The sequence below is a fragment of the Aspergillus steynii genome (assembly GCF_002849105.1).
Source record: "Aspergillus steynii IBT 23096 chromosome Unknown P170scaffold_2, whole genome shotgun sequence".
NCBI classification, from domain to species: Eukaryota; Fungi; Ascomycota; class Eurotiomycetes; order Eurotiales; family Aspergillaceae; genus Aspergillus; species Aspergillus steynii.
In genome coordinates this window covers 78,463-102,111 of record NW_020194399.1, presented here as the reverse complement: position 1 = coordinate 102,111, position 23,649 = coordinate 78,463, and the positions used below count along the sequence as shown (strand labels likewise).

At 52.8% G+C, this 23,649-nt stretch overlaps 11 protein-coding genes across 11 annotated transcripts; 3 read left to right on the top strand and 8 right to left on the bottom strand.

The window, feature by feature from the left end:
* Positions 1 to 467: 467 nt before the first annotated feature.
* P170DRAFT_350544 (NAD(P)-binding protein) lies at positions 468 to 1,484 on the bottom strand (the record flags this gene model as incomplete). Its single annotated transcript, XM_024843810.1, has 3 exons — positions 468 to 796; positions 852 to 1,376; positions 1,430 to 1,484. 3 exons carry the CDS (start codon positions 1,482 to 1,484, stop codon positions 468 to 470), a joined length of 909 nt encoding a protein of 302 aa, XP_024706727.1.
* Positions 1,485 to 1,822: 338 nt separating this feature from the next.
* On the bottom strand, positions 1,823 to 2,883 carry P170DRAFT_433432 (uncharacterized protein). Its single transcript, XM_024848493.1, has one exon. It carries the CDS (start codon positions 2,859 to 2,861, stop codon positions 2,268 to 2,270), a length of 594 nt encoding a protein of 197 aa, XP_024706726.1. The 5' UTR covers positions 2,862 to 2,883; the 3' UTR covers positions 1,823 to 2,267.
* Positions 2,884 to 3,184: 301 nt separating this feature from the next.
* Positions 3,185 to 4,315, bottom strand: P170DRAFT_79790 (Zn(II)2Cys6 transcription factor domain-containing protein). Its single transcript, XM_024855388.1, has 2 exons — positions 4,025 to 4,315; positions 3,185 to 3,944 (listed from the first exon to the last, which is right to left on the bottom strand). Exons 1-2 carry the CDS (start codon positions 4,206 to 4,208, stop codon positions 3,508 to 3,510), a joined length of 621 nt encoding a protein of 206 aa, XP_024706725.1. The 5' UTR covers positions 4,209 to 4,315; the 3' UTR covers positions 3,185 to 3,507.
* Positions 4,316 to 5,593: 1,278 nt separating this feature from the next.
* Positions 5,594 to 6,173, bottom strand: P170DRAFT_433429 (uncharacterized protein). Its single transcript, XM_024848492.1, has one exon. It carries the CDS (start codon positions 6,113 to 6,115, stop codon positions 5,870 to 5,872), a length of 246 nt encoding a protein of 81 aa, XP_024706724.1. The 5' UTR covers positions 6,116 to 6,173; the 3' UTR covers positions 5,594 to 5,869.
* A 678-nt stretch (positions 6,174 to 6,851) lies between these two features.
* On the bottom strand, positions 6,852 to 9,268 carry P170DRAFT_375910 (GMC family oxidoreductase). The gene is made up of 9 exons (XM_024845337.1): positions 9,076 to 9,268; positions 8,821 to 9,024; positions 8,719 to 8,771; positions 8,087 to 8,657; positions 7,909 to 8,019; positions 7,697 to 7,883; positions 7,191 to 7,622; positions 6,986 to 7,120; positions 6,852 to 6,919 (listed from the first exon to the last, which is right to left on the bottom strand). The coding sequence occupies exons 1-9, from the start codon at positions 9,223 to 9,225 to the stop codon at positions 6,867 to 6,869; spliced, it is 1,896 nt and encodes a 631-aa protein (XP_024706723.1). The 5' UTR covers positions 9,226 to 9,268; the 3' UTR covers positions 6,852 to 6,866.
* A 66-nt stretch (positions 9,269 to 9,334) lies between these two features.
* P170DRAFT_375906 (SMP-30/gluconolactonase/LRE family protein) lies at positions 9,335 to 11,225 on the top strand. The gene is made up of 3 exons (XM_024845336.1): positions 9,335 to 10,136; positions 10,192 to 10,492; positions 10,548 to 11,225. The coding sequence occupies exons 1-3, from the start codon at positions 9,754 to 9,756 to the stop codon at positions 11,148 to 11,150; spliced, it is 1,287 nt and encodes a 428-aa protein (XP_024706722.1). The 5' UTR covers positions 9,335 to 9,753; the 3' UTR covers positions 11,151 to 11,225.
* Positions 11,226 to 11,932: 707 nt separating this feature from the next.
* Positions 11,933 to 14,151, bottom strand: P170DRAFT_400289 (MFS general substrate transporter). Its single transcript, XM_024846316.1, has 6 exons — positions 13,902 to 14,151; positions 13,676 to 13,845; positions 13,453 to 13,611; positions 13,239 to 13,400; positions 12,665 to 13,183; positions 11,933 to 12,612 (listed from the first exon to the last, which is right to left on the bottom strand). The coding sequence occupies exons 1-6, from the start codon at positions 14,007 to 14,009 to the stop codon at positions 12,084 to 12,086; spliced, it is 1,647 nt and encodes a 548-aa protein (XP_024706721.1). The 5' UTR covers positions 14,010 to 14,151; the 3' UTR covers positions 11,933 to 12,083.
* Positions 14,152 to 14,398: 247 nt separating this feature from the next.
* On the top strand, positions 14,399 to 16,309 carry P170DRAFT_433424 (uncharacterized protein). The gene is made up of 5 exons (XM_024848491.1): positions 14,399 to 15,358; positions 15,419 to 15,547; positions 15,603 to 15,712; positions 15,765 to 16,111; positions 16,236 to 16,309. Exons 1-4 carry the CDS (start codon positions 14,837 to 14,839, stop codon positions 16,081 to 16,083), a joined length of 1,080 nt encoding a protein of 359 aa, XP_024706720.1. The 5' UTR covers positions 14,399 to 14,836; the 3' UTR covers positions 16,084 to 16,111; positions 16,236 to 16,309.
* P170DRAFT_433423 (uncharacterized protein) lies at positions 16,122 to 20,437 on the bottom strand. Its single transcript, XM_024848490.1, has one exon. The coding sequence runs from the start codon at positions 20,367 to 20,369 to the stop codon at positions 16,305 to 16,307; it is 4,065 nt and encodes a 1,354-aa protein (XP_024706719.1). The 5' UTR covers positions 20,370 to 20,437; the 3' UTR covers positions 16,122 to 16,304.
* Positions 20,438 to 20,967: 530 nt separating this feature from the next.
* On the top strand, positions 20,968 to 21,930 carry P170DRAFT_422436 (uncharacterized protein; the record flags this gene model as incomplete). The annotated part of the gene is made up of 1 exon (XM_024847431.1): positions 20,968 to 21,930. One exon carries the CDS (start codon positions 20,968 to 20,970, stop codon positions 21,928 to 21,930), a length of 963 nt encoding a protein of 320 aa, XP_024706718.1.
* A 276-nt stretch (positions 21,931 to 22,206) lies between these two features.
* P170DRAFT_352232 (Clavaminate synthase-like protein) lies at positions 22,207 to 23,453 on the bottom strand (the record flags this gene model as incomplete). The annotated part of the gene is made up of 3 exons (XM_024843912.1): positions 22,207 to 22,511; positions 22,576 to 23,005; positions 23,061 to 23,453. The coding sequence occupies 3 exons, from the start codon at positions 23,451 to 23,453 to the stop codon at positions 22,207 to 22,209; spliced, it is 1,128 nt and encodes a 375-aa protein (XP_024706717.1).
* Positions 23,454 to 23,649: the final 196 nt, after the last annotated feature.

The window sequence follows — 23,649 nt, the reverse complement described above, 5'->3', positions numbered from 1 at the left end:
TTGCCCTCCGGACTATCAACTACTTCGGAATATCTTCGCGATTTCTCCCGCGTGCAGATTGCCTTCTTCAACCTAGCGCTCGCTCTGCAGCTGGAGCCGTGATCTGCTGCGCCAGGACAATCCAGGAATGTCTCGTCCCCTGATTACCGAGTCCCGATCCACGATGTGATTGCTAAGAGACGCGTCTAGACCCGACGAACCCCTGTCAGGATGCTATTACCCGAGATCGATACGTCGCAACGGCGTTATCCTGTCCTCTAGCCGGTCTTCCCCGCAGCGAAGCCCGCTGAAGCATCCTTCCGGACCGGCTGTGCTAGAATGGAAGGGGTTTAATCGACCCCCGGCCCCAAGGAGCAAAATGGTACTTTGTGCTTCGTGATGGTTCGGCATCGTACGGAATGTACTGTCATTCTGGGATCATGCGCCCTGTATGTACATCGCTATTATTGGTGTGCAGACACGGCAATTCAAATCTCCTCGCCCATCCCACTAATCCCCTTAATGGCCTCAAGCTCCGCCAAGGAACTCTCGTACCTGGACTTGGCCATCTTCCAGCACGTCGCGCCCAGAGGAAGACGCAAGGGGACGCGCTCGCCCCGTCTCGCGACCGTGAACAGCGTCTCTGCTACGGCCGACGGTTCGAGTCCCATGCCGGCCTGGATGCCTTTACTCACCCACGCTGCGAGTTTCCGAGCCGGCATGTCGTCGGTGTAATCCGGATGAGGTTTCGTGTTGGCTTTGCTGTGTCCTTCGAAATTGGTCTTGACGCCGCTAGGCTCCACGATGCAGAAGTTAACTGGCCGGGACGGTTAGTGCGGTGGTATATCTGATCCGCGAATGAAGGGGCCTACTTTTCCAGTCGGGATGCATTTCCCTGGCCACTGACTCCGTCCACCCCTCCACGGCAAACTTGCCCGCATGGTAATAGGCATGCCCGGGGAAGGCGCAAAGCCCCGCCAACGAGGAGATGTTGAATATGACGCCGCCGCGGAAGTTTCCGGTTTCGGGGTGCTTGCTTTGGCGCATGACTTCGACGCTGCGCATGGTCACACGCGCCGTTCCGAAAAATAAGGTCTCGATCTCTTGATGACTTTCCTCTTCCGTGGCGGATTCCGTATCGCCGGACAGGGAATACCCGGCATTGTTAACGACGACGTCGAGATGGAAGTCCTTCCCGAAGTGCTTTGCGGCCGTGTCAAACGCCTTGTTCACCGAATCAGGGGAAGTGACGTCCAACGGGAGTCGGAGAACGTTATCGGTGGTGGGAAGATACGAGAGACTGGACGGGTCGCGCGCCGTGGCAATCAGGCGCTGGTTCGGCTTGCTGGCGACCAAGGTGGCAATTTCCCGTCCAATCCCTGACGAACATCCAGTGACTACCGGGATCAGCCAGTGCTAGAGTTTACTTTGAAGATAGGTAGGCACTCACTCAGCCAGACGGCATCATCGGGCAGCTGGTAGGGTTCGAGGTTGACGGGATTCATGTTGGGATATAATAAGAGGCGTATTGGAAGTTGAGGATGCTCCCAAGGGAATTCTCTCCGTGCTGTCCAGCCATCAGGCCGACTTTATAGATCTCTCGACCTCGTCGGCGTCCCAAAGAAGGAATCCGGAGATGAGTCAGCCGTGGTGTCGGCCACCCAAAACGGCCTAGTGCCCCCCTTCCTTCCTTCCTTCCATTCCTTCGTTCATTCACTCATTCATTCCTTCGTTCATTCATTCATTCATTCATTCGTTCATTCGTTCATTCGTTCAATGGAATCCACCCGGTTCTCGGGCCAGAGGATCGTGCGCAAAGCTTCATTTGCCCAGAGGACCCCTGATAAGCATCGACCGAGGACTAAGGAATGGATGCGGCCCCACCTGCCAAACTAAACCCATCCAAGTGTCCGATCTCTGCCAAGGGCCCATGGTGTCTTCATTGGTAGAACAGTAAGATGTCATTTCTATCTGCTTATGGAAACATGGCATGATTACCCCTAATATGATCATGAATAGATGGGTTTCCTATGTATGAGACTGCGGACGGCAGGAACTCAACCCTACCTTAAGGCCGTATCGTCGTAAGATCGTGCAATTACAGCTCCAGTCCGCAGTCCAGTCGACCGATGGAGCGCGCATCACTCACGGCTTTGCCACCGTTGAGTTCCATGCGGATCTGGGTGGCCAGGACCCCTGCGATGGGGTTCGTCGACTCTAGGATCGACAGGGCCGAAAGAAGCGAGCGAAGGGCATCCAAGTACCGAAGACGAGCGTTCTTCTGGCTCTCACCTGCGGAGGAGCTGCTGTGGAGATGACGCACGAAAATCTGGGCCGCCACGAAGATCGACCAGGGAATGAAGGGACTCATCTAACGAACGACAAGTTAGTGACCGGCAATGGAGGACGGGAAAGAGAATGCATACCCGAGCAACGTCCATGTGTGTAATCAGCTCGGCAATCTCCTTGACTTTCATTGCGGCTGTGAGGCATCTGCCATCGGCGTTGTTGGGGATGGGAGGTCGAATAGGGCTGTCGGTCTTGGGGGCACGCATCCCGGCGGCATAATAGAGGGCGATAAGGGTGGCCTGCAGGATCATGTTCTTGCAGAGCGTGTCGGCGCTCATCGTGGCCGTGATCAGTTTCGACTCGGTGGCAGCCAAATGGCTCAGTCGCTCGTACAGGTGGTAGTGGTGCATCCAGAAGTCGTAGTTCCAGACGTCTGGCAAGGCTTGCTGACTGAGTGAGGCGCGATTGACGTGCATGAAGCCCTGTCGGTAGAGCGTCGAGGTGACAATATGGCCGTGAGTGACGCCGAGATCCTGAGACCCGGCCAGATGGAAGGCATCTCGCAGCGTGATTCCGGACGCCACGGTGTACATACTCAACGAGCCGTCGGCGGGAAGAAACGTGGTGATCTGCGCGGCATCCGAGTTAGCTGGGCATATTGATGGGGCCAGAGGGAAGAGAGTGCCGAAGGACCCTTTTTTATCTTACCTCGTTTGGATCGTCCGGCATTCCAGTGTTCCACCCCGTCGCAATACTGGCAAAACAGCTGAGGTTAAAGACGGACCAGAAGGCACGTCGTTGTTCCTCTAGGTATCGTCCGTCGGCGAACGGATTTTGTTTCAACCCTGACAGCCCCGGTTGGTCTAACTTGTGTAGTCCGAGCATCTCCGACATGAGGATCGCCTGACGAACTCGGTTACAGGCCCGCACGAAGTTGGCCTGTTTGAATTCGTACAGAGCAAGGAGGACCCAGGTTTGCAAAGCTGCGATGCTGACAAACTGCTCGGCGATATCCACTTGCTCGACCAGATCGCACGCCTTTCGATAGAACTTTTCTTTAAAGTCCCCGTAAGATCGAGAGAAACAGGCTCCGTGTGCCAGAACAATATACCGAAGGCCGGCAACCTCCGGCTGTGTTTCCGAGGTCCGCAAGCGCATGTGGAAGGTATCTTGATCGATGAGGAAACAACCCGTGTGTGCATTGTCAAAGTATAGCGGAAGTCTAATAGTTGAAGATTTTCAACTCACAGTACCACAAGGAGAAAGCGGAGAACGAAATAGATTTAAAGGGGGCACGTACAGCTCAATTTGGACATGCTCCGGGACAGCGTCGTCGATCCACGGCGAGGTCATTGGGGATATATCTGCCATAGGCGGGAGGAAGGTCATGTCGTCGAGCTTGATGTCCTCGGGACTCCAGGAGACATCGACCCCGGGCATACCAGGAGCAATGCTGAACCACGACGCCTCTTCTGACTGAGTATGTCCGCCGAGTGAGAGCATTGACTCGAGTTCATCGTCCCACCGGATTTCATCGGGCAGCGCAAAGACCGGCGGAGATGTCGGTCGAGTTGCCACGGGACTTTGACCGGTAGTCCTGCTGTCATCGGAGGAGCTTTCCAGTGGAGTTGGACCATAACTATCTCGTTGAAGAGCAAGGGCACTCTCAGTTTGTACTACACCCAGACAACCAGCCAACCCGGAACATGTGAGTTATGTTGAGCGCGTCATGGGCAATCAAAGACCATGCACTTACACAAACGCTCATTGAGGTCATTAAGCATGACTAGCAGCTCCTGCTGGTCCTGCGAGGAATGTCGGGAATACACACATTCGTCCCCTCGTACGGTGCATCGATTGCAACGAGGTTGGCCGCCGTCGCAGCGAACCTTGCGCTGGCGGCAGGAGGTGCAGGCGGTGTGTCTGGCAGAGGTCCGCATGGTGCCAGGTTTCGATGCGTTAAAATTTGCCTAGGGATGTGAGATCTATTATGCTGGTCGGCCAATTTAAGTCGTGAGAGGTAAAAGCGCAAGGTCCTGCCCCGGGGCATTTGGTGTTACCTATACGGCTTGTCATACAGAGCTATCTCAGCCTCTTGAGACCACCACGCACCAATTACGCGCAAGCGCTGCCCCCATTGTCGTAAGACAGGATCAATTGTAAAGCCGTTCCTCGTTTCAATATTGCCTCTTCATGCTGTCTCCGCTTATGCGCCTCCGATAGGCGGCCTTGGGTATGTCTGAGACTTGCCATATGCCCTCATGCTTTCGGCATTGAAGGATTGCAGTGCATGTCTGGAACCCTCCTTCAAGCAGGGGCCATCGAAGATACCAAAGTCAACTTCCAACTGCGGATTAGCGCTGCTGTACGGTCGCTCAGTATGTGCAGAAGCGGACAGGACAAGATGCGTCTGGGATTCCTCACTTCGCCGCCACCCGCGGCGAAAGTGGCCGGCGGCGGCTCTTGACTGGATCGACGGCCAAAGTGGCGCCATCGCGCCTGCAGATGTCGCCAGGATGCGACTAGCCAGCGTGCAATCAGAGCGCCGGAATAGACCGGACTGTCTCACGTCAGTTTTGTGCTATAGGCAGGGGGCCTAGATATGTACGGGTTATCGCGATCATCGCCGCTCGTTCGCACCTTGGTGGTCTAATCCTGCAACCATTCCTTCGATCGGAAACCCTTCTACCTACGAGACCGAGTTACTTTCGTGGTTTCGTTTGCGAAACTAATCTTTGGGCCCTCATTCCAGGATCCAAGGGAGAATAAGTCATTACGAGGTCAGTTCGGGGGTTTCTACGACATATACACGTGAATTCCTGGGGCGCGCTAGAGCTGGACTTGGTACTAATTTTAACCACAACTTTGGCACCAAATGGACCGGCACGGGAGGATCCTTTCTGGCATCCTTCGGGGCATCCACCTATTTCTCGGTGGATCTCCAAGTCCATTCTCCCCCTCGTGTGCCCTGAATCTAGACCGTGACAAATGAAAGAAGAGAATTCTGGAAGGTGGTGTGCTCGCTGCGCGCAGACTGGCCGTTTTAGACGGGAGAAATGCTAGTCTCGTCTCATGGCTAAGGTCGTACTCGCGTCCACTGCATGATTCGGGGTCTCTGCTGCGGAGTTGCCGACGTTGAACCGTCCAGAGACCGTTCGCTCGATTAGTAGCGTTGCATACGTTTCTTCCTGATTCGGTACCCGTCGCGGTATCTTCCTTTGCCCTAGCTGGGGTCCCCTGTCCCAGCCAATATATGAGCGGACAAGACCAGATCTATTTTGCTCCATATCGGCGCATCTTTACATCCAAACCCTTGAGGATTGATCCGGAGTTGCCGTGCTAGAGTGCAGACATGTATATTCCGTGAAGAATCGACAGAAGATACCTAACCAAAAAGGCAATTGTCGTCTGACATGAAGAATGAAGGGTCTTCACACATCAGTGGGCCAAGAGAGATCGGCGCTCATATCCCGCTCGTCCGGTAATCCAGAAGGCAAGACCAGCGGTCTTCATGTGTTTAGCTTGTTCCCTCAAGTGAAAACCCTTTTGCTCGGCTGAATTTGTCTTTCCGGCCGAAGCCTGCCTAGCGAGGCATACGAGGTCAGAAATCCATTGGCAGGGGTCGGCATCGGAGGTAGAAATGCCTCCGAATGAATGAAATGATGGAACTTAACAAAAGGCTCAGGATATTAGGCCATACAACGGAGGAACCAGGGCCATTCTGCCGGGGCATTGCCAGTGCCGAAGGATTATCATTGTTCTTACCACCATTTTCATGCTCACCACGGGTCCCAGAAAGGTTAATTGACTGCTCCATAGCATGCTCTATTGCGAATTTCCGTCTCATCTCATATCTTAAGGAATGGGTTCCTACAACCTGCCTTAGCTCAGCACGGACTGAGCTCAATTGCCTGCCAAGGACCTTGAGGGGTTCGGGTTCCTAAAAGCATCAGGATCAGGCCTTATGTTCAAGCCACCAAACGCAGGATACGGAGTGGCTTTCTCGGCCGGTGAGATAGAGGGGGATATGAAAAGATTAGGCGTCCAGTATCAACGGTGGTCAGAAATTAGTTTCCCACGCGAGCAGCCCGGAGACTAAAATCTCACCACACTTGAAACGAAGGGATTTGGACCTCTCTTAACGGAAGGAACACATCCCGGCCGCTTACGACGACCGCAGACATGTTGGATACTTCATCTCTCTCCTGAACAGGAAAGCATGTGCTTCCTGCAGATTATGGATCATTTGTGGCGGATCAGTGACCTCCGCACTTACGGTCAAGTGAATGGCAGATATGCCTTCATTTTACACCCGATGAGGTAATGATATATTGGATTTCCTGACTACAGCCGAGGCTGTGCCAGTAATTTCATGTACAAAGTACCTATACGTGAGGGACTCAGGATGTTATCATAAGAATAGCAGGTATGGTCTCCTTCAACTCAAAATACAATAATTCTTCAAAGCTGGGTTCTTGTCAGACAGGCAAGTCTACAGGTGCTCTTATCTTTCTACTTCCCTTCTTCTCGCTATCACCTGTCGCTATCTATTGCCACGATTGTCATTAGATGACATTCCACCCCCCTCCGCTCGCAGATTACTCCAACTTTCCTTTGATGATCGCATTTGCAATCTTCTCCGCCAGCATGTCTATCGAAGCAGTCAGACGGCGATCGTGCGGCAGTGAGCTCGTGATAATCGAGCGAAGGTACTTACAAATTGTTGCCATAGGATGGCCAGGACCTAGAGCAGGCATGGAACTCGCATCCACAACTCGGAGCCCGGAAACTCCACGGACACGGGCCTCGGTATCCAGCACGGCGGCCGGGTTATCATCTCGTCCCATTGCGCCTGACAGCCTCACGTCAGCTCGATATTCCTTGCGCTCTGCATGTCAGGGCTTAGTGAGGACGCCACTTACAGCTCGAACTGACGTGATAGATAAATGTTGCTTCCTGCTTGATCCACTCGAGGATTTCCTCGTCCGTCTTGATCGAGGCAGGAGGGATGAACTCATCCACCAAAATGCCCGAGCCGCGGCCCCATTCGCGATTACGCTTGAACGCTTCCACCGCGACCTCTTGGTCCACCGGGTCGAGCAAGTAGTTCATCGTGATGACAGGGTAATCGTTCATATCGGCGCTCTTGATGGTGACGTTTCCGCGGGATTTGGGCGTCAACAAAGCCGCCCCAAGAGTCATGTAATTGCCGTCCGCGGTGATGTTATCGGGGACTGCTGCAAACCCGATGTCCTGATACTCGATGTCCGGCCAGTCTGACGGGAACGAGTCGAGCCATTCCAGCGTGGCGTTGCTGAGATTCTTGCGGTTGGCCTTAGGGATTTTCTCCCATCCTATATGATGTATCAAATGATGTCAGATCCGATTTCCTCTTCTGATTGGGGTGTAGTGGGACGGGAATCTGTACCTGTAAACTCGCCAGCTCCGATACCAGCCAGTGGACCAGACTGATTTTTCAGGTATTCCTCGACCGCGGGCTCGACGTAATCGGGGTTCCCCAAAAGAATTTGGGTCTTGGTGTTGACGCTGACTCCCCATGAGAAGCCGAGCCAGACTTGGTCCTGGACGCCGGGTTTAGGTGATGATTCTGTATCCTTCTGCGCTTGATCTGGATCTTACCTCAGTGTTTTGACCAACACCTTCCGAGATAGCAACGGTCGAGATGTTATGTTCCTTCAGAATTTTCTCCGGTCCAATGCCAGACACCAAGAGCAGTTGGGGAGATCGGAACTGCCAGCCTATGTGAGCTACCTCCCTTGATATGCTTTCGTTTTTTCTTCGGGACATGGTAACATACCGCTCCAGCCGAGACAATCACTTCCTTGGTCGCATTCAGCTTATAGGTGAAAGGCCTCGGTCCGACGGCCTCAACCTCCACACCGGTGGCCTTTTTGTTCTCATCGAAGAGGATGCGCTTAGCGGTAGTGGTCTGGTAGATCTTTAGATTTGTCCCTTCGTCGATGGCCTTCTTGATGAACGACGTTGCTGAAGTATCCCTGGTTGCCGCCTTCGGGTCAACAGTTGCGCTCATGGTACCATATCCGATGAGGTAGCCGCTGTTCAGCCCCGGAATATGATCCAAGCCCATATTCTCAAATCCCTCACCGACACCAGGACCATAGTCCTGATAGTTGTTGCCGTACGAAATCTGCAGAGGGGCATCGGCATCGACATCAAATGCCCCTGCGTCATAGCTGATGTTGAACCGGGGATCGATCTTGTCGTAGTTGGGAGGAGTGAAGTTGGTGCTCTTCTTGTAGAAGGGGAACACTCCGTCCCATTTCCAGGAATCGTCGCCAATTATCTCGGCCCATCGATCGAAGGTGCCGACGGTGAAGCGTTGGTAGCCCATGAGGTTCACGGCTGAGCTGTGATAGAGCGGTCAGTGCATTGCACACGATGAACGACTATCTTCTGGGGACAACCTACCCTCCACCGAAAGTCCTTCCAGCCGAATAATGCAGCTTACGTCCGTTCAAACCCTAGTTTGGTTAGAACGGCATCATTCATACCTCGACGGCGTTGACTTACCGGCTCCGGCTCGGTGACAAAGTCATAGTCAACCAAGGAATCCAAGGGGTCATTGGGATGGGTAGTTTGGTCATAGCCCGGGATAGTGGTCTTGTTGCCATTGTCCAGGTCATAGAACGAACCAGCCTCGACGAGACCGACGGAGTATCCGGCAAGAGCCAGTCTAGCAGCTACGGCGCCACCAGCAGTACCTGCACCGACAACCTGCCATTGTGTTAGAGAGCTGCACAAAGTCAAGCTGGGAGTTCGACCTACAATGTAGTCATACTCTGCCTCCACGCCGGACACGCCAAAGGCGTTCCCCAGCAGCGTAGTGGTCCCGTTAGAGACATCCCAGCTCGAAAAGACCTGACCTCTTACGAGGAGAGGATAGAAGGAAGCCACGAAGCCCAATAGTCCCCGCATGACGAGCTCTCAGCAAACATATGAATCAGTGAATGAATCCGTTTGGTCCGTTGCGGCGATCAAATCCCGTTAGGGCTGGGCGATCCCTCGTATTTATTTGGTCAGGAACCGGTGCTTTTCCTGTTCTTCTGCGATGTCCGAGAGAGATCTCACCCTCACCCGTCCATCCTGAAGGATTCAACTCCACTGCACTCGGCCATTTTGGCGGATCGAGAGAAAAAGCCTCATCCGGCGAGTGACCGACATTAGGGCTGGGATGGTTCCATTCGGGGGCTCGGTCCGCCGCCCGTGCAGAAGTCTTGCCTGATGCGCTTTAGTTCTGCTGTCAACGTCAGGACATGCTTGGCCGCCTCGGTCTGTATGCATCAACTATACAGCTTTTGTTGCTCTGTCGGTCGTAGGTGTTCTTCAGCATTTAGAAGGTCGAAATCATGTCTATAAAAGCGATTCTCACGGCCAGAGATATCGTCACGAAGCAGACAGTAAGAAAATCCTTCAATCCTCCCGTCTTACCTGATCAGAGTCAGCATGACTGCTTTATCCAAGTCTCGGTCTTTTCTGGCTCTCGCTATCTGCGTGGCTCATGCTTCCGCAGCAGCCATTCTTCCTCGCGCGAGCAATTCCTCCAGGTCGGTGGTTAAGAAATGCGAGGGATACGACTATCCTCGTGTGCTCTGCCTCGATCGCTACGCCAGTGTCATGAACCCCGACTTTCGTCGACCAGCGAACAATGAGCTTGCCAACCCGGACAAGCTGACGGACACCGTCATTCCGAGTGATCCGGCTTGGGAGGACATTAAAAAAGCCGACTTTGTCATCTTCAACGAGAAGCTGGCTGCCGAGTTCCTCGGCACCGAGGACCAGCTCGAGTTTCTGTTTGAGATCACTAAAGGTGGCCATGAAGCTCCCGTGTGCGTATAGTCTCCCATTTTCCTGACTACAAGGTCTTGCTAATCGAACCAACAGGTACGCTCCAAATACCAACGAGTTCTATTTCTCAGACCTCGCTACGGGAGTCGACGGATTGTCCCAACAGGTTCTGGATCTGTCAACCGATCCTCCAACCCTGGGCCGGGTCGTCGCCGATCCCCCTATCTATGCCCCGGCAGGTGCTCGTTATCGTAATGGCCTGATCTACTATTCCGCCGCGGGAGGCAACACCTCGCTGGATGGACTGACTTACCGTCCGGGCGTTGTGAGCTTCGACCCGGTCACCAAGAAGTCCGAGGTGATCGTCAACAACTACTACGGATACTTCTTCAACACGGTAGGCAATCACTGCCTGGAATGAGCATGACTTGGAGAGACGCTAATTGCAGCAGGCCGATGACCTCGACATCGACGAGAAAGGCGGTATCTGGATCACCGACCTCCAATATGGCCGGAATGTCGGCCTCAACACCGAATGGCAACAGTTGGAAGCCGCCACTTACCGCTTCGATCCGGAGACCGGAAGTACCTCCCTTGTTGAGGACTCGCTGGGCGCCCCGAATGGAGTCTCTTTTTCTCCGGACTTCAAGACCCTGTATCTGACTGACAGCAACGCTGACTGGGCCAACACTGACCCCACCGTCCCCAACGAAGAGGTGCAATATCTGACGTACAACACCACTGGAAAACGGACGATCTATGCGTATGATGTCGATGAAACCCAGACGGTCATTTCGAACAAGAGGGCCATTTACCTGGCCGTGGACTTTGTGCCCGATGGCCTCAAGGTCGCTGAGAATGGGTACCTCGTCACCTCGACGGGTCATGGCATTGATGTCCTAACTCCCAAGGGAATCCCCATCCTTCGGATCCAGACGAACTACACTACCGCGTCGATTGACTTCGGTGGACCGGATTATGACCAGCTGTTCATTGTGGGACATGGAGGAGTGTCCCGAGTCAAATGGGGCTTGAAGGGTCAAGCGTTTAAGTGATTATGTGATGCGCAAGGTAAATTGATGAGCTATTTTCGGTTGATGTGAGGTGCTCGTGTTGGCGGTGAAGTGGAGGGGTATCAGTTGGTTATCCTAGATGAGTAGTGCTATGCTTGTGTTTCAATTCAAAAATTCAAGGGGCGTCTCTCTAGAGAAAGTCGGGATTTCGCTTCGCATCCGCTGTGGTGCCTCAGGCAGCAGTAGACCCACAGAACTGTGCTGCCTGAATTATCAGGCTATTAGTGTTGCCTGATCGCTGCCTAAAGACAAAGTCATCTGATAGAATTTCGATGTTAACAAAAAGACAAATACAGAAATGTAGGTTAAAGCAAACGATCCTGTAGGCTTTGTCTAGGCGAATATCCGCCTCCAGAGGAGAAAAAGGGGGGGGAAAGAAAAAAGAAAAAGAAATAATACTGTTGCCGAGTAGAGAACTGGTCGAGGAAATATTTATCTTTGTAACTGGGGAAGCAAGTTTACCTCGACTTGGCGCATTTTCAAGCTCCGAACTGCTCCCTAGCCGTTTGCTACGCACTCTTTCTGGAATAGACGGGTAGAAGAAGAAACGAGAGCCAAAGTGTCCTGTAAAGTATATATATTTCTTTCAGACCGCGAAAATTCGAAGTATCTGGAGAACACCCTGCGTACATTTGTTCCTACAACCCCTTCCTTCCAATTTTGCAAAAGTCACCGACAGAGAGAGAGAGAAAAAAAAAAAAAAAAAAAAAAAAAAAAAAAAAAGAAAAGAAAATAAATAAATAAAACAACAGAACGACGTTGTTCTAATATCAACCTGCGTACCTAATCTATTCGAAAACATCGCGCTATCCAGCTGGAAGGCATAGGCCCAGACTGTTGATTATAGCCGACCACCACCTGGGAAGTTTAAAGGGGATTAGAGATAATACTTGACGATGACGGCGACCTTGAAAATCATTTCTTGCCAAATAGCCGCTCCTTCTTCATCAGCAACGCAGCAATAAGTGACAATCCACCGGCCGCAATACTGATAGTGTAGACGCGGCTCATCGCCCGAGTAATTGCCTCGGTGCTTTCACGGGCCAGCTCGGAACTGAGATGTTCGAAAATAGAACTCTGAGTACCAGCCACAACAGTACGAATGTCAGCGTCGCTGTATCCTGCGGGCTCTAGAACAGCCTTTAGGTTGCTGAAGGCAAGACTTTGGAAGATCTGTCCGGATATCAACAGACAAAGAAGCGTGCCGCCGACCTGGGAGATGTTTTGGAGGGACACGGCCATCTGAATGTCTTTGCCTGACCAGCCTTTCAAGGAAACCTTGATACCGGCGAGTGTATAGCCGGCTTGGAAGGTCAGACCACTTCCTATGGCAAGAAGAACGCTGTATCCATAAACATTGCCGGGGTTGGTATCGATGTTCACGGTGTACATGAGAGCACCACCGACCGTCATCAGGACACCGGTAACGACGTAGATGGCCCAGCTAGGTGGCATGTTGGTTAGCTAAATCAACTTTGATTCGAGGAGAAACTCACTAGTAGCCAATGCGTGGCAAAAGGGCACCAGATGCCATGTTAGTGCAAACCAGCAGTAAAATGAAAGGCAACAGACGGACTGCAGCCTTTACTGCAGTGTCTCCCTGCACGAACTGAAAGTACAAAGGGATATAATAGAGTGGAACATAAATGTTTGCCACAGTGGCCGCGGTCTGGATGTTGAAAAGAATCTGCGAGCGATTCGTGAGAATGTGTCCGGGAGGCGTCATACGGTGTTCATCGTCTGTCAACAGCTTAAACTTCTGCTGCACCGTGGTCGCAATCAAAAGGACTCCAAAAACCACCCAGGTTGCAATTGATCGACCATCGTCCCAGGCCCATCCGGCTCCATCAAATGTCAGAACCATGACAAAACACACCATTGCACCGGAGCTCAGTATGAATCCCATCCAGTCCATAGCTCCTAGTCTTCGAAGGATGGATTCATTGGAAGCTGCGGGCGGTTTAACTGAGGGTAAGTAAAACAAATAGACCGGAGCGCAAATAGCGGCAATGACCCTAAGTGAGTCCTGTTAGCTACCGAATTCCCACAGTGGTGATTTGAAGAACCCACAGATTGATGTAGAAAGACCAACGCCAGGTGGCCGAACTGTCCGAAAAGGAACCTCCAACAACAGGGCCCAAAATAGCACCGACACCCCAAACGAGACCGATACCTGACACATATCGACCGCGTTCTTGATTGGTTGTGCAAAGGGAGAAATAGTTGAGGATACTTGATAGTGAATCAGTGGCAGGTTTCCCGTCATGGATGTGGGTTGTCCTACCCAATGTAAACGCCCGATCCGCCCAAACCAGCAAGGACACGTCCTACAATCAGCGCATTCATGTCGGGGGCAGCTCCGCAGAGGACAGAGCCGACTTCGAAAAGAACGACGCTGGCAATGAAAAGCATCTTGAGGTCAAAGACGGCATAGAAGGCGGCACTAAACATACCATCCATGAGTCGATCGGAAGCCCCAGGCAGGCTATTCAGTTGGAAGTACGTACGCTGGCAAAATGGCACATACAGAACCCAGGGGGAACCCGGTACCGACCCAAGTCAGCTGGTCGACATTGTCGAATCGTTTGATGATAGCAGCTTGAATATCGGCCGCAATTGTCGTGTCCAAGCCGTAGATCAAGGATCCGACATAGAGGGATATACAAACCAGAAACCACTGGTAGAAGGTCTTTGATTAGAGATTGACACATCATATGCCGAAAGAAAATATACCTTAAAGCCATGGATGGTTCGCACGCTTTCCTCCTTGGGCTCAGCGGGCGGCGACTGAGGCTCCTCAGATGGAGGAGTCTGCGTAGAAGAAGAGTCTTTTTCGTCCATGATGCGGAGTCAGCAATGATTGAGTCTGATGAACAAGGTGGCTGGCTAGTAGAGCTAGACTGAGGCCGTTCGACTCACACTTAATATCTAGGCAGGTATACGCTGGCCCGCTGGCCCCTGACTAAGAGACTGCAGAATCGGGGTTTGTCAGCCAGCAGCCGACCTGCCAGTCCTGAAAATGGCCGGGAACATTTGTCAGGAAGACAGGCCAAATTGAACCTGGAAACTGGCCGATGAGAGAGAGAGAGAGAGAGAGACAAAGAGATGCAGCGGCGAAAATGGCCGGCGACAGGGATGGCGTGACCAATGAAACCCTAGAGTCGCCGCCTTATCAGCGCGCATTTGTCATCCTCGTCCCCCCTCGTGTTGACGCAGGAAACGAAGAAGAAGGAAAACAATGCATGACTTTGTCGCAGACCCCTGCTGCACCGATGGACGCGCAGATTAGAATGTTCTTCTGCAACCTCTGCCAGAAGCCCTTCACCCACGAGGCCTCGCGGAATCGCCATGTAAGCTACTGTCGCCGTTCGCGAGACCGCCCGCGAGTCCGACATCAGTCGTGCCAGGCCTGCAGCGCCGCCAAAGCGCGTTGCAGCTTTCAACCGCAGTGTTCGCGCTGCCGACACAAGGGACTCGAATGTGTGTATGATCATCCGAACGGCCGCCAAAATGGCACTTTGCCACCCGCTGCTATGAAAGCGAAACCCGCTCCTCCAACACCGGTGGACACAACGAGCCCGACACCTCCCCGGAGCGATATCCTGACCACCAGCCTGGAGCTAACAGGAGACGAACTATCGTGGGATCTTAATATAGATCTTCTGCAAATGAATCAATCGACGTCAACGTCAGCCCCGGTGTGCGACACGACCTCTGCCCCTGCGACCAGGACCACGACCACCAGCAGCTCCTATATCTCAGATGAACCGCAGGTGTCCGATGCGCAGGCGATGGCCTCGCTGGGAGAACTCTACGCGACAGGAGAAACACCCCCTAACTATAAAACCGACTTTCTTTCAACAATCACCATCCCACCGGCACTGACGACTCTCGAAACATCCGGCTTCCTCACGCCTTTGCCGATGAGCAGCCCGGTAGCGCAATGCAACGCCAATTACATCATCCAGATGCTGCGTCCGTTTCCTCAACTCATGGTTCAAAAAGCCACCTTTCCGCCGTTTATTCATCCGTCGTATTACAAACGATGTACAGAAAACCACTCCCCAGTTCTCCAACCCCCGCTGGCCAATTGCATGAGTATTGCGCAGATGTTCGTCCCTCGAACAGAAGAGACGAAGCCATTTGTCTGGAAGACGATTCGCATGGAACAACGCAGGTTGCTCAGTGAGGTAAGAAACATTTGCTGGAAAAGACGTGGATTCAGGGACTATACTGATAGCTTTGACCAGATGGAAACATTCAGCAGAGAGGAGCTACTAGCTGCCATCCAAGTGTACATAATCTACCTCATCATGCGCATTGCCGACGATGCTTTGCGACATTCTGAGCACGACCTGCACATGCTTCTATCCTTTCAGGTAAATCAGAACCCTGTGCCTCATGTGGCATCGAGTATTAAGCCAACCATTCTAGCTTCTCTGCGAGCAATTTCGCAAAATATGTGCCCAGCCTTTTGCGCTTGACGAGCAAGCGAATCCCAATCACACCTGGGAAGATTGGATCTTCTCGGAATCGCGGCGAAGGTAAGCTTTTGTTGCTTTTGGAGAACGACAACATAATTACTGATGAAAACAGAGTCGCCTCTCTCTGGTTTATCATCAGTCGCGTCATCTGCGTCAAAACCGGCATCCCCTGCGACACAACCGAGGTCTATCGCGCTTTGCCATTGCCATCGGGACATTCACTATGGACTGCCAACTGCCATGAGGCCTGGGAGACCGAATATCGGGCTAGCCAAGTGAATTATCGACGGCCTCGACTCGCGTATTTTGGAGAGTTGATTGAAGCGCAGCGGAACCCCGGGGATGGGCTGAACGCTCAGAAACTGGATCTTTGGCATACGGATGCGGATCAGCTGGGGATTATGTTGATGTTGGCTACTGCCATGGTTTAATCGATTTAATCGGCGATGATGCAACGAGGTATGATTATCTCTGACTGGGCGGCTTGATTTGCTTTTTCACTACTTGTATATTTTTGGCTTCATGTAGTTTAACTGTCTTTGTGTGAGACTGACATCTGCTAATTGATACAACGACTTGCAAGACTACTTTCAAGGAAAAGCGAGCATTATCTCCAAGCGAACACTGACAACGCTATATTGCGAAAAACATCTCAAGGACCAGAATGAATAAAAGGGCCCAGCAACATCGGATGCACACCCTGCCGTTTCATCTCTTCGAGTGCCATGTGAAGAGCATGTGGTGCTCTGGCCAAATTAAACTCTCCGACTACATCCTTGAGCTGTTCATAAAACAACCCAGACAGTTGGGCAGAAACACTGTCCGACACTTTCCATAGTGTGGAAATGACATGCGGCACACCGGCAATATGGAACCCGCCCGCAATATGGATGCCCTCGTCACGCAGTGAGAGGTCCTTGCTAGCGCCGGATTCGCAGGCAGATAGATAGACAAGCCCACACGTCTTGAGCTCGAGTTTCAGAAGAGTTCGCACGGAGAAGGGCGGGACTTTCGCCTGGTTGTCCTGTAGCATGATTGCGCTTCGTGAAGGGTCCTCTTTATCGGCGCGACCGTGGCAGGCAAAATGGGCTATGGTTGCCGTGGACAGGGCATCGATAACAGATTTTGAGTCCGGCTGTCTCAGCAAGTTGGCGTTGAATGTAGGGCTCAGTGACCTTTCGAATGAACTGATTTCAGGTTCAACCTCCAGGTCATTCTCTGGACCCAAGCCTGGCGTTGTTGCCATGGCTGCAATCATCGCTTGCCGGGAGCTGGTCTTTGGCTCGGCGTTGATTCGTCGGGCACTCTGTCTGTTAGATTCAAGAGCCTTGAGAGACGTAGTGTACGACGAGACGACCATGTCATGCACACAGGTAGGCTCTTCGCTTTCCGTGGCACTCTCGTAATCGCCCGCAGCGTGCATCGGGAGTACGCTGATCCACCCGGTCGATACCCATATGATTCGTGGTTTCCCAGAAGGCCCAGCTTCGTATTTCTGCCAGTCAATGCTGTCGAGAACTGGCTTGGCAGCAGAAGCCCAAAGCCATTTCATGACTTCCTGGTACTCCGTCAAAGCGGCTGCCTGCTCCTCAGCTCTGGAAAGCTTGTCGAGGGCATACATAAAGCGTGCTGCATTCAGCCTGACACGCTCCATGTTGAAAGCAGGGAGTGGCAAATGATCAACGCTCTCTCTAGTGATAATCAAGGCATCGCTACGGTACAGGCTTGCATTGATGAAGACAATAGGGGCGTCCGTAGCATAGCTTTGAAGGTCTCCTGGAGCTTCCGGTGCTTTCAAAAAGGAGGCGTGTCCCGGGAGGGCTCGAATCTCCTGGAGTACCTGACGATAGGCATCGGCATCGTGTTGGCGTTGAAGCCTGCTGACATCTCCCGGAACGACCGAGGTGAGATTCAGCGATGTTTTCTTCCCAGACGGGCGGCCCTGTTGGAATACCCGTTGTTGTATTGTTCGGAACTTGCCAGCCAACTCACTATGCTGAGACTCCAGAGCGTCAAGCGGGGTTGTTTCATTCTCGATGCGGTCCCAGATGAAGGCTCTTCCGGCCTCAAGACGTTGTATAACAGTGCTTGGGGGATCCCCTGCACTGAGAGACAACGCGGCGACGCTGCTTGGAACATAATGGCAAGTTCGGACAAACTTCAATTGCTCCAGTCTGGATTCATGCATAAGTATTGCTTCGGGGAGCATGTCAAGACTGATTAGAATGTAATCCCGGGCTTTTGCTTGGTCGTTGAAGAGCTCAGAAGTGAGGCTTGCAGCGAGAGACGCCACGCTGATACGGGAGACTGGTGGCAAGCTGGGTATCTCAAGAAGCTCTTTATATTTTGCAAGGGCTCGAACTCCGTAGTCTTTGATGTCCGAGCTCCCATTATCTTTGTAAATTCCGTACAACAAGTTAGCTTGCTGTAGGATAATCGTCCAGAAATGTGGGTCATCTTTGCTGAGGACCAGCTGGGCCTCTTCTAAAGTCCGGTTGCTGGCTTCAAAGTCAGACAGTAACTCGCTGGCCACAGCTGTTAGCCTCTGCACTTCAGCTTTATTGAGCATTGCCGTGGTACGGGCTGCCGGCGTAACCCCCTCGATCGATATGGCTTCGTTGTAATAGTTCATCGCATTTTCCAAATCGGTCGGTTGTTTGCTGACGGTGAAGGAGCACTGAAAAGCGTTGGCAAGATGGTTTAGTAGCCCATTCTTAAGATCCGGGCTGCTCAACCTGGGCGACTCAAGTGCATTTCGGAGTAATCGTTGAGTTTCCTTCAAATCATCCAGGCTTCCATTGACTCCGTTGGCCTGGAATCGGAGTTGCAGTGCATATGAGAGGTTGCCTACACGTATAGGGTACCGTGGATGGCTTTCATGGACACCTAGAAGGCTGCGACGGAAGTACGTGACGGCCGAGTCGATGTCGGTCTGAGCCCTCCAAGTCTTGAAGCGCTGTATCATGACAGTTCCGAGGGCGGCGTTCAGCATGAGGATATCGGGATGCTTATCCGTGCTGAGAATATCATGCAGCCCAGAGAGAGACGATCGATATGCTTCGATGGCTTTCTCCAGCTGCTCAGGCAGTGCCTCATGACTGAACAGCTGCGCCCAGGCATTCCCTAAGTCATTCAAGGCCAGGCATCTTGTGACAGATTTCTTGGACATTAGATGACTGGTGAGCGCGAAGACCTGAATAGCCTGACGGAGCAGTTGAACGTTGGGCATCGTGTCGTAGGTTAGCCGCGTCAGCTTGCCCAAGACCCATTGACAGCCCGCCTTCTGTTCGAAGTCTTCGGGGTTGCACGCTTTTATGGCCTCGTTGATCGCCACCATGGCGTCTCGCAGGTCCTCTAGCCGACGGAGACTTTCAAATCGAGTGATCAAAGTTTGACTCAATAGGCGGTAGTGATCCCAGAGGTCGTCGCTGTTCTTATCCTCTGTTGCCCTCTGAGCAAGCTCTATTGCCCGATTGATGTCTTCTATGTTACCGAAGAGCTCGTAGTTCGTGTAGAGCACAGAGCTATAGCGAGCCAGAGCCAGTCCCGGCTTTGACTGATGCAATGTCGACATGTCGACTGCCATTGAGGCCAGAGACGTGGCCTTGTTGATTGTCTCTTCAGTGCGAGGGTCACCCAAGTAGTCCGCTGCAATGGACCGGTAGATCTCTGCAAGATTAACCCTTGCGACCACGGTATTGGGCCGATGTTCAATGATTTTGTGCCACAGTTTGGATGCTTTTTCCTGATGTTCCGCGTTACCCGGGGTCTGAGCTCTGGAATTGTACACGCCGGCCAGCTCATTCATATAGCGTTCCCAGGAGGCGGTTCCCACTGTCTCGAAATTGACTGCCTTTTCCAGCAGGGAGACAGCCTTTTCTGCATCCCCCGGTTGTTTCAATAGAATAAATTTCACGTGGTGTGCTTGGGCACTGTTGCGGTGGATCATGGAGTAAGGAATTTGGGGTTTTTCAGATAGAGCCAAAAAGCGTCCACATAGCTCAAGGGCCTGCTCATGGTACCCGATCGATTCTGCAAGCAGTGCTTCTTTCTCCTGATCGTTGCCGTGCAAGGTGAGACGGATCGTTTCGCCTTTGTTGGAAAGATGGATCGCTCGCTTCGGCGAATCACCGACTAATTCGATGGCCTTGTCAAAGTACTTGAGTGCATCCTGCCGGTCACTAGGCTGCTTGGTGAGTTTCCAGCGAGTCGTAACAAGAGTCGCCACATCACAGGACCAGTCGCTGATTGTCTCGTTGGTCTCGTTAGCAGTGTCCACTGCAATTTTATAGTGTCGAATTGTGTCGTCGAGATCGGAGGCGATCTTATAATTCTCCCACTTTTGCTGGTAAAGACATCCCATATGATTGTTAGACTTTCCACGACCCGGGTGGCCAGGTGGGACATAACGGAGAGACATAGCTTCCATGGCAAACGCCATGGTCAGTTGATCCGGGTCATTAGTCTGAACATATCGCACAAACGCCTGCACTGACTGGATATGACATAGGCCCGGTCTGTCCGGATTGTCACCAAAATGCTGGACGGCGCAGATTAGAGCTTTGGCGTCGCGAGACAGGGTGTCGAGGTAATTCGGGTCGTCAAAGAAGGCTCCCGGTCGGAGATCATCTACAAGTGGCCGATCGCGAGCAAAGGCAGCCTTGGCCTCGTCGATATTCTTCTGAGGAATGGTCGCTGGTTGGGGAGATTCGGCCATGTTTGGATTGCCTGCGGCTCAAAGGTCGCAATGGCGGGATTTGTTGTCCGGACGTCACGAGGTAAGAAGGGTTGATTTATATGACTTGCAGAGATGGTGCATCAAGCATCCCATTTTATGATCACCCGGAGGGATCGGACAGAACAAGTCAATGTAGGCGACAGCGACAGGGATACGAGCAACGGCAGCAAATCAACACTCAAATTGCCCGTTCTTCCGCTGTGGCGAAGGCCGACCAAAGGCTGAACGCGACGGCCAAGGAGCGTCAGCAGGCCTCATCTCGAGGCGGGGCATTTTCAACTGAAGGGGCCCAGAGAATTAGGTCAAAATGGCCGACGGCTCGCTTCCAATCAACGCCGTCGCTTTTCATGCAGCCTCGCATCGCGTATCCGGCCACCCGGAAGACTCTCCTGACGAGCAGGACGATCATTCCACCCGCAACAAACCCAATCCATCGTTGCCTTCTTGATTCTTATCGACTTTCTCGTAGCAAGCCCCCAGGAACGCTGGAAGAACTCATACTAACGATTATCATACGCTAGGAACGTGTTCTCAGAGGTAGCTCTTCTTATCTTGTCCGCAGTTCGCACCCCCAAGAATGCCATCGCTAGGCACCACCTACCAGCAATCGATGCTGAAGCACCCGTATGGGTACGCGCTATACGAACCGGAGTCGTCCACCACCCTTCAACCCGGCTTCTGTGGCTATCTCACCGAACTGGGGCAATGGACGCCACTGTTGGGGGTCGACGGAGCCCCAGTCCACCTCGGCGACGCGTCGTCGCTCGCTCGCAACGGGCTCACGCCGTTCGCGCACTTCCACCGAGCTCCGCCAGATGAGCGAGCATGGGGTCCGAAGATGTCTGGCCGCATGAACCAGAGAAAGGTGGATTTTGACGCGGGAGCGGGACTGCTGCCGGCGGGGATCCCGGCGGATATTGGGGCACTGTACAAATACAGCACGCGAGACGGCTTTGGGGCGATCTTGATCACCGAGGGACCCGTGGTGAAGGAGTTCATCTACGGCACGACGCCCTTTCGGCAGTGGTGCAAAGCCAACTCGGAAACGATCCTTCGCAAGTGGCCGGACGTGCGGGATCGCGGGCTGATCATCGTCACGTCCGCCTACACGACCAAGCATGCCATGATCAATGCCTGGTCGGAGACGGAAAAGGAGATCGCGATCGGCTTCCGCGCCGGAGTGATTGAGATCGGCGAGGTGGCGCCGTCGACTTCGTGGTACACGTCGAACGGGGACAGTGGGTGGGTGACGGCGAAGGCCGACCGGCTAGACGAGAGAAAGGTGGTCTTCTTTGGGGGACTGTATTTCAAGTATCGCAAGCTGGCAGCCATCCTGCCTCAGTCACACGTCTTCAGCGCGGGGGCCGTGGAGAAAGCGAGATTCCGTGACGCCGACCCCGAAGCGCGCGAGTTCCAGGTGGCCGAGCAAGGCGACGATGGGGATTCATCGGATCTGCTGGTCACGTCGGAGGAGTTGGGCGAGATGGTCGATTTCCCTCGCGACGAAGACGAAGAAGAAGAAGACGACGACGACTTCTAGCACGTGCCCGGTTTGCTTTGTTGCCAAACAGTCCCAAAGAGGAAGGCGCCCCGGTCGGCGGAAGGCTGCCTGGCATTTCAGGCAGCAGCAGTCAGGCATCAGTGGCCAGAGCCTGAGGCAGAAGTATTTGAAAGGCATGGAGTACTAGGTAGTGGATGAAAATGGGCAGAAGTCGAGAATCAAAATATTCAATATCAATCAAGCCTAACGAAGCAGACATATCTCAAACTAGAGACTCTGAACCCGAAGTCATGATCAGCAGATGAATGATATGGACTAGCTATAATAATTCGCGACCTTCAACCCTTTAAACTCGAACGAAGTGTTCTCCCGGCGATCAATCACCTTCTTATGATGCACATCGCGAACTCGAGCGCGCACATATTCTGTGCCCGTGGCCACTGGCTGGTCGGTTTTATCCTCCTCGGTCAGCAACCCAAGACGCTCCAGCAGTGGCGATGGAACAGTCTTCATCACTGTATTATCCCCGGGTCGGCAGAAGTAGAGCAATCCCAGACGGGGAATGTGGATTTGATCCGCCGGCGGCGTGACAACGCGATGGATGGTGGATTTCAGAAAACCTATTGATTTCGTGAGTCTGTTATCTCCCAGAGAACTTGACTCCCTCTTCTCGAGGAAACTCACCATTCGTCAGGAACGACAAGGTGTCGGCAGTATTGCACGTAATCCCTCCGTCCACGGGCTTCACATATTTCCATTTACCCTCAAGAGTTCGGATCTGCAGGCCAGCCACATGCTGGGAGAATAGCAGCGTCAGACTGCCAAAGTCCGTGTGGCCACCTTTGGTATAGCCCTGTGCCTTGGCCCATTCCTCCCGAGTGCGCGTGTTATAGATCATATAGCGCAAGTGATCGTCCGAACGCTCGTCATAACCGTGTGCGTCGGCGAGGTAGTCTTCGGGCAATTCTAGAATGATTGAAATCAAAATAAACAGCTTGCGAAGGACCTTGTCAAAGAGATCCCGATGGAAGCTTGCGATCTCCTCATAGTTCTGGCGCACGATGCGATGCTTGGGGACGTCTTCCCAGGCAGGAATCGCCTTGGGAATGTTAAGCTGTATAGGAGAGGCGGTTACTCTTGGCCAAGTACAAAAAGGAGTTACTACTAACCATTTCTACATTATCTTTGACTCCCGTGTCTCCAATCCACCGTTCATTCTCACGATACCCAAAATACTCGCCGTCGGCGAAGTTGCAGGGGAAACTGCGCTTTTCCTCGATGGACTCCTTGAAGAAGGCATTACCCAAGCTGAACTGACGTAGCACACGCTCATCATCGATTCCATGGCCAACCACGACCCAAAACCCGACCCGTGTGACGGCGTCATAGAGCTGCTTGGCTAGTTCTTCTTTTCCGCCGGGCTCGTCAAACCGGGACAGATCGATTTGCACCAGAGGAGCCCAGTCAAGGTCTTCCTTTGTCGGTTCCGGTCGGGCCCATGGCTTTACCAAAACCCTTTCGACCGACACAGAACTTTCCTGCTCCACAGCGGACGGTGCCATGGTGCTGGTTGGGGAGGATAAGGAAGGGATTAGTGGTACGAGGGCTACTCACTGGCTGCATCAAGGCGCTTTAAATTTCCTCTGCTGCCAGACAGAAATCCCTCGGTACCAAACAATTTCAATGGGAAGGTTGATGCCGCAGAGACCAACGATGCGGGGTTGGGACGTATATCATTCTTCCCCGAAATTGCGTTAT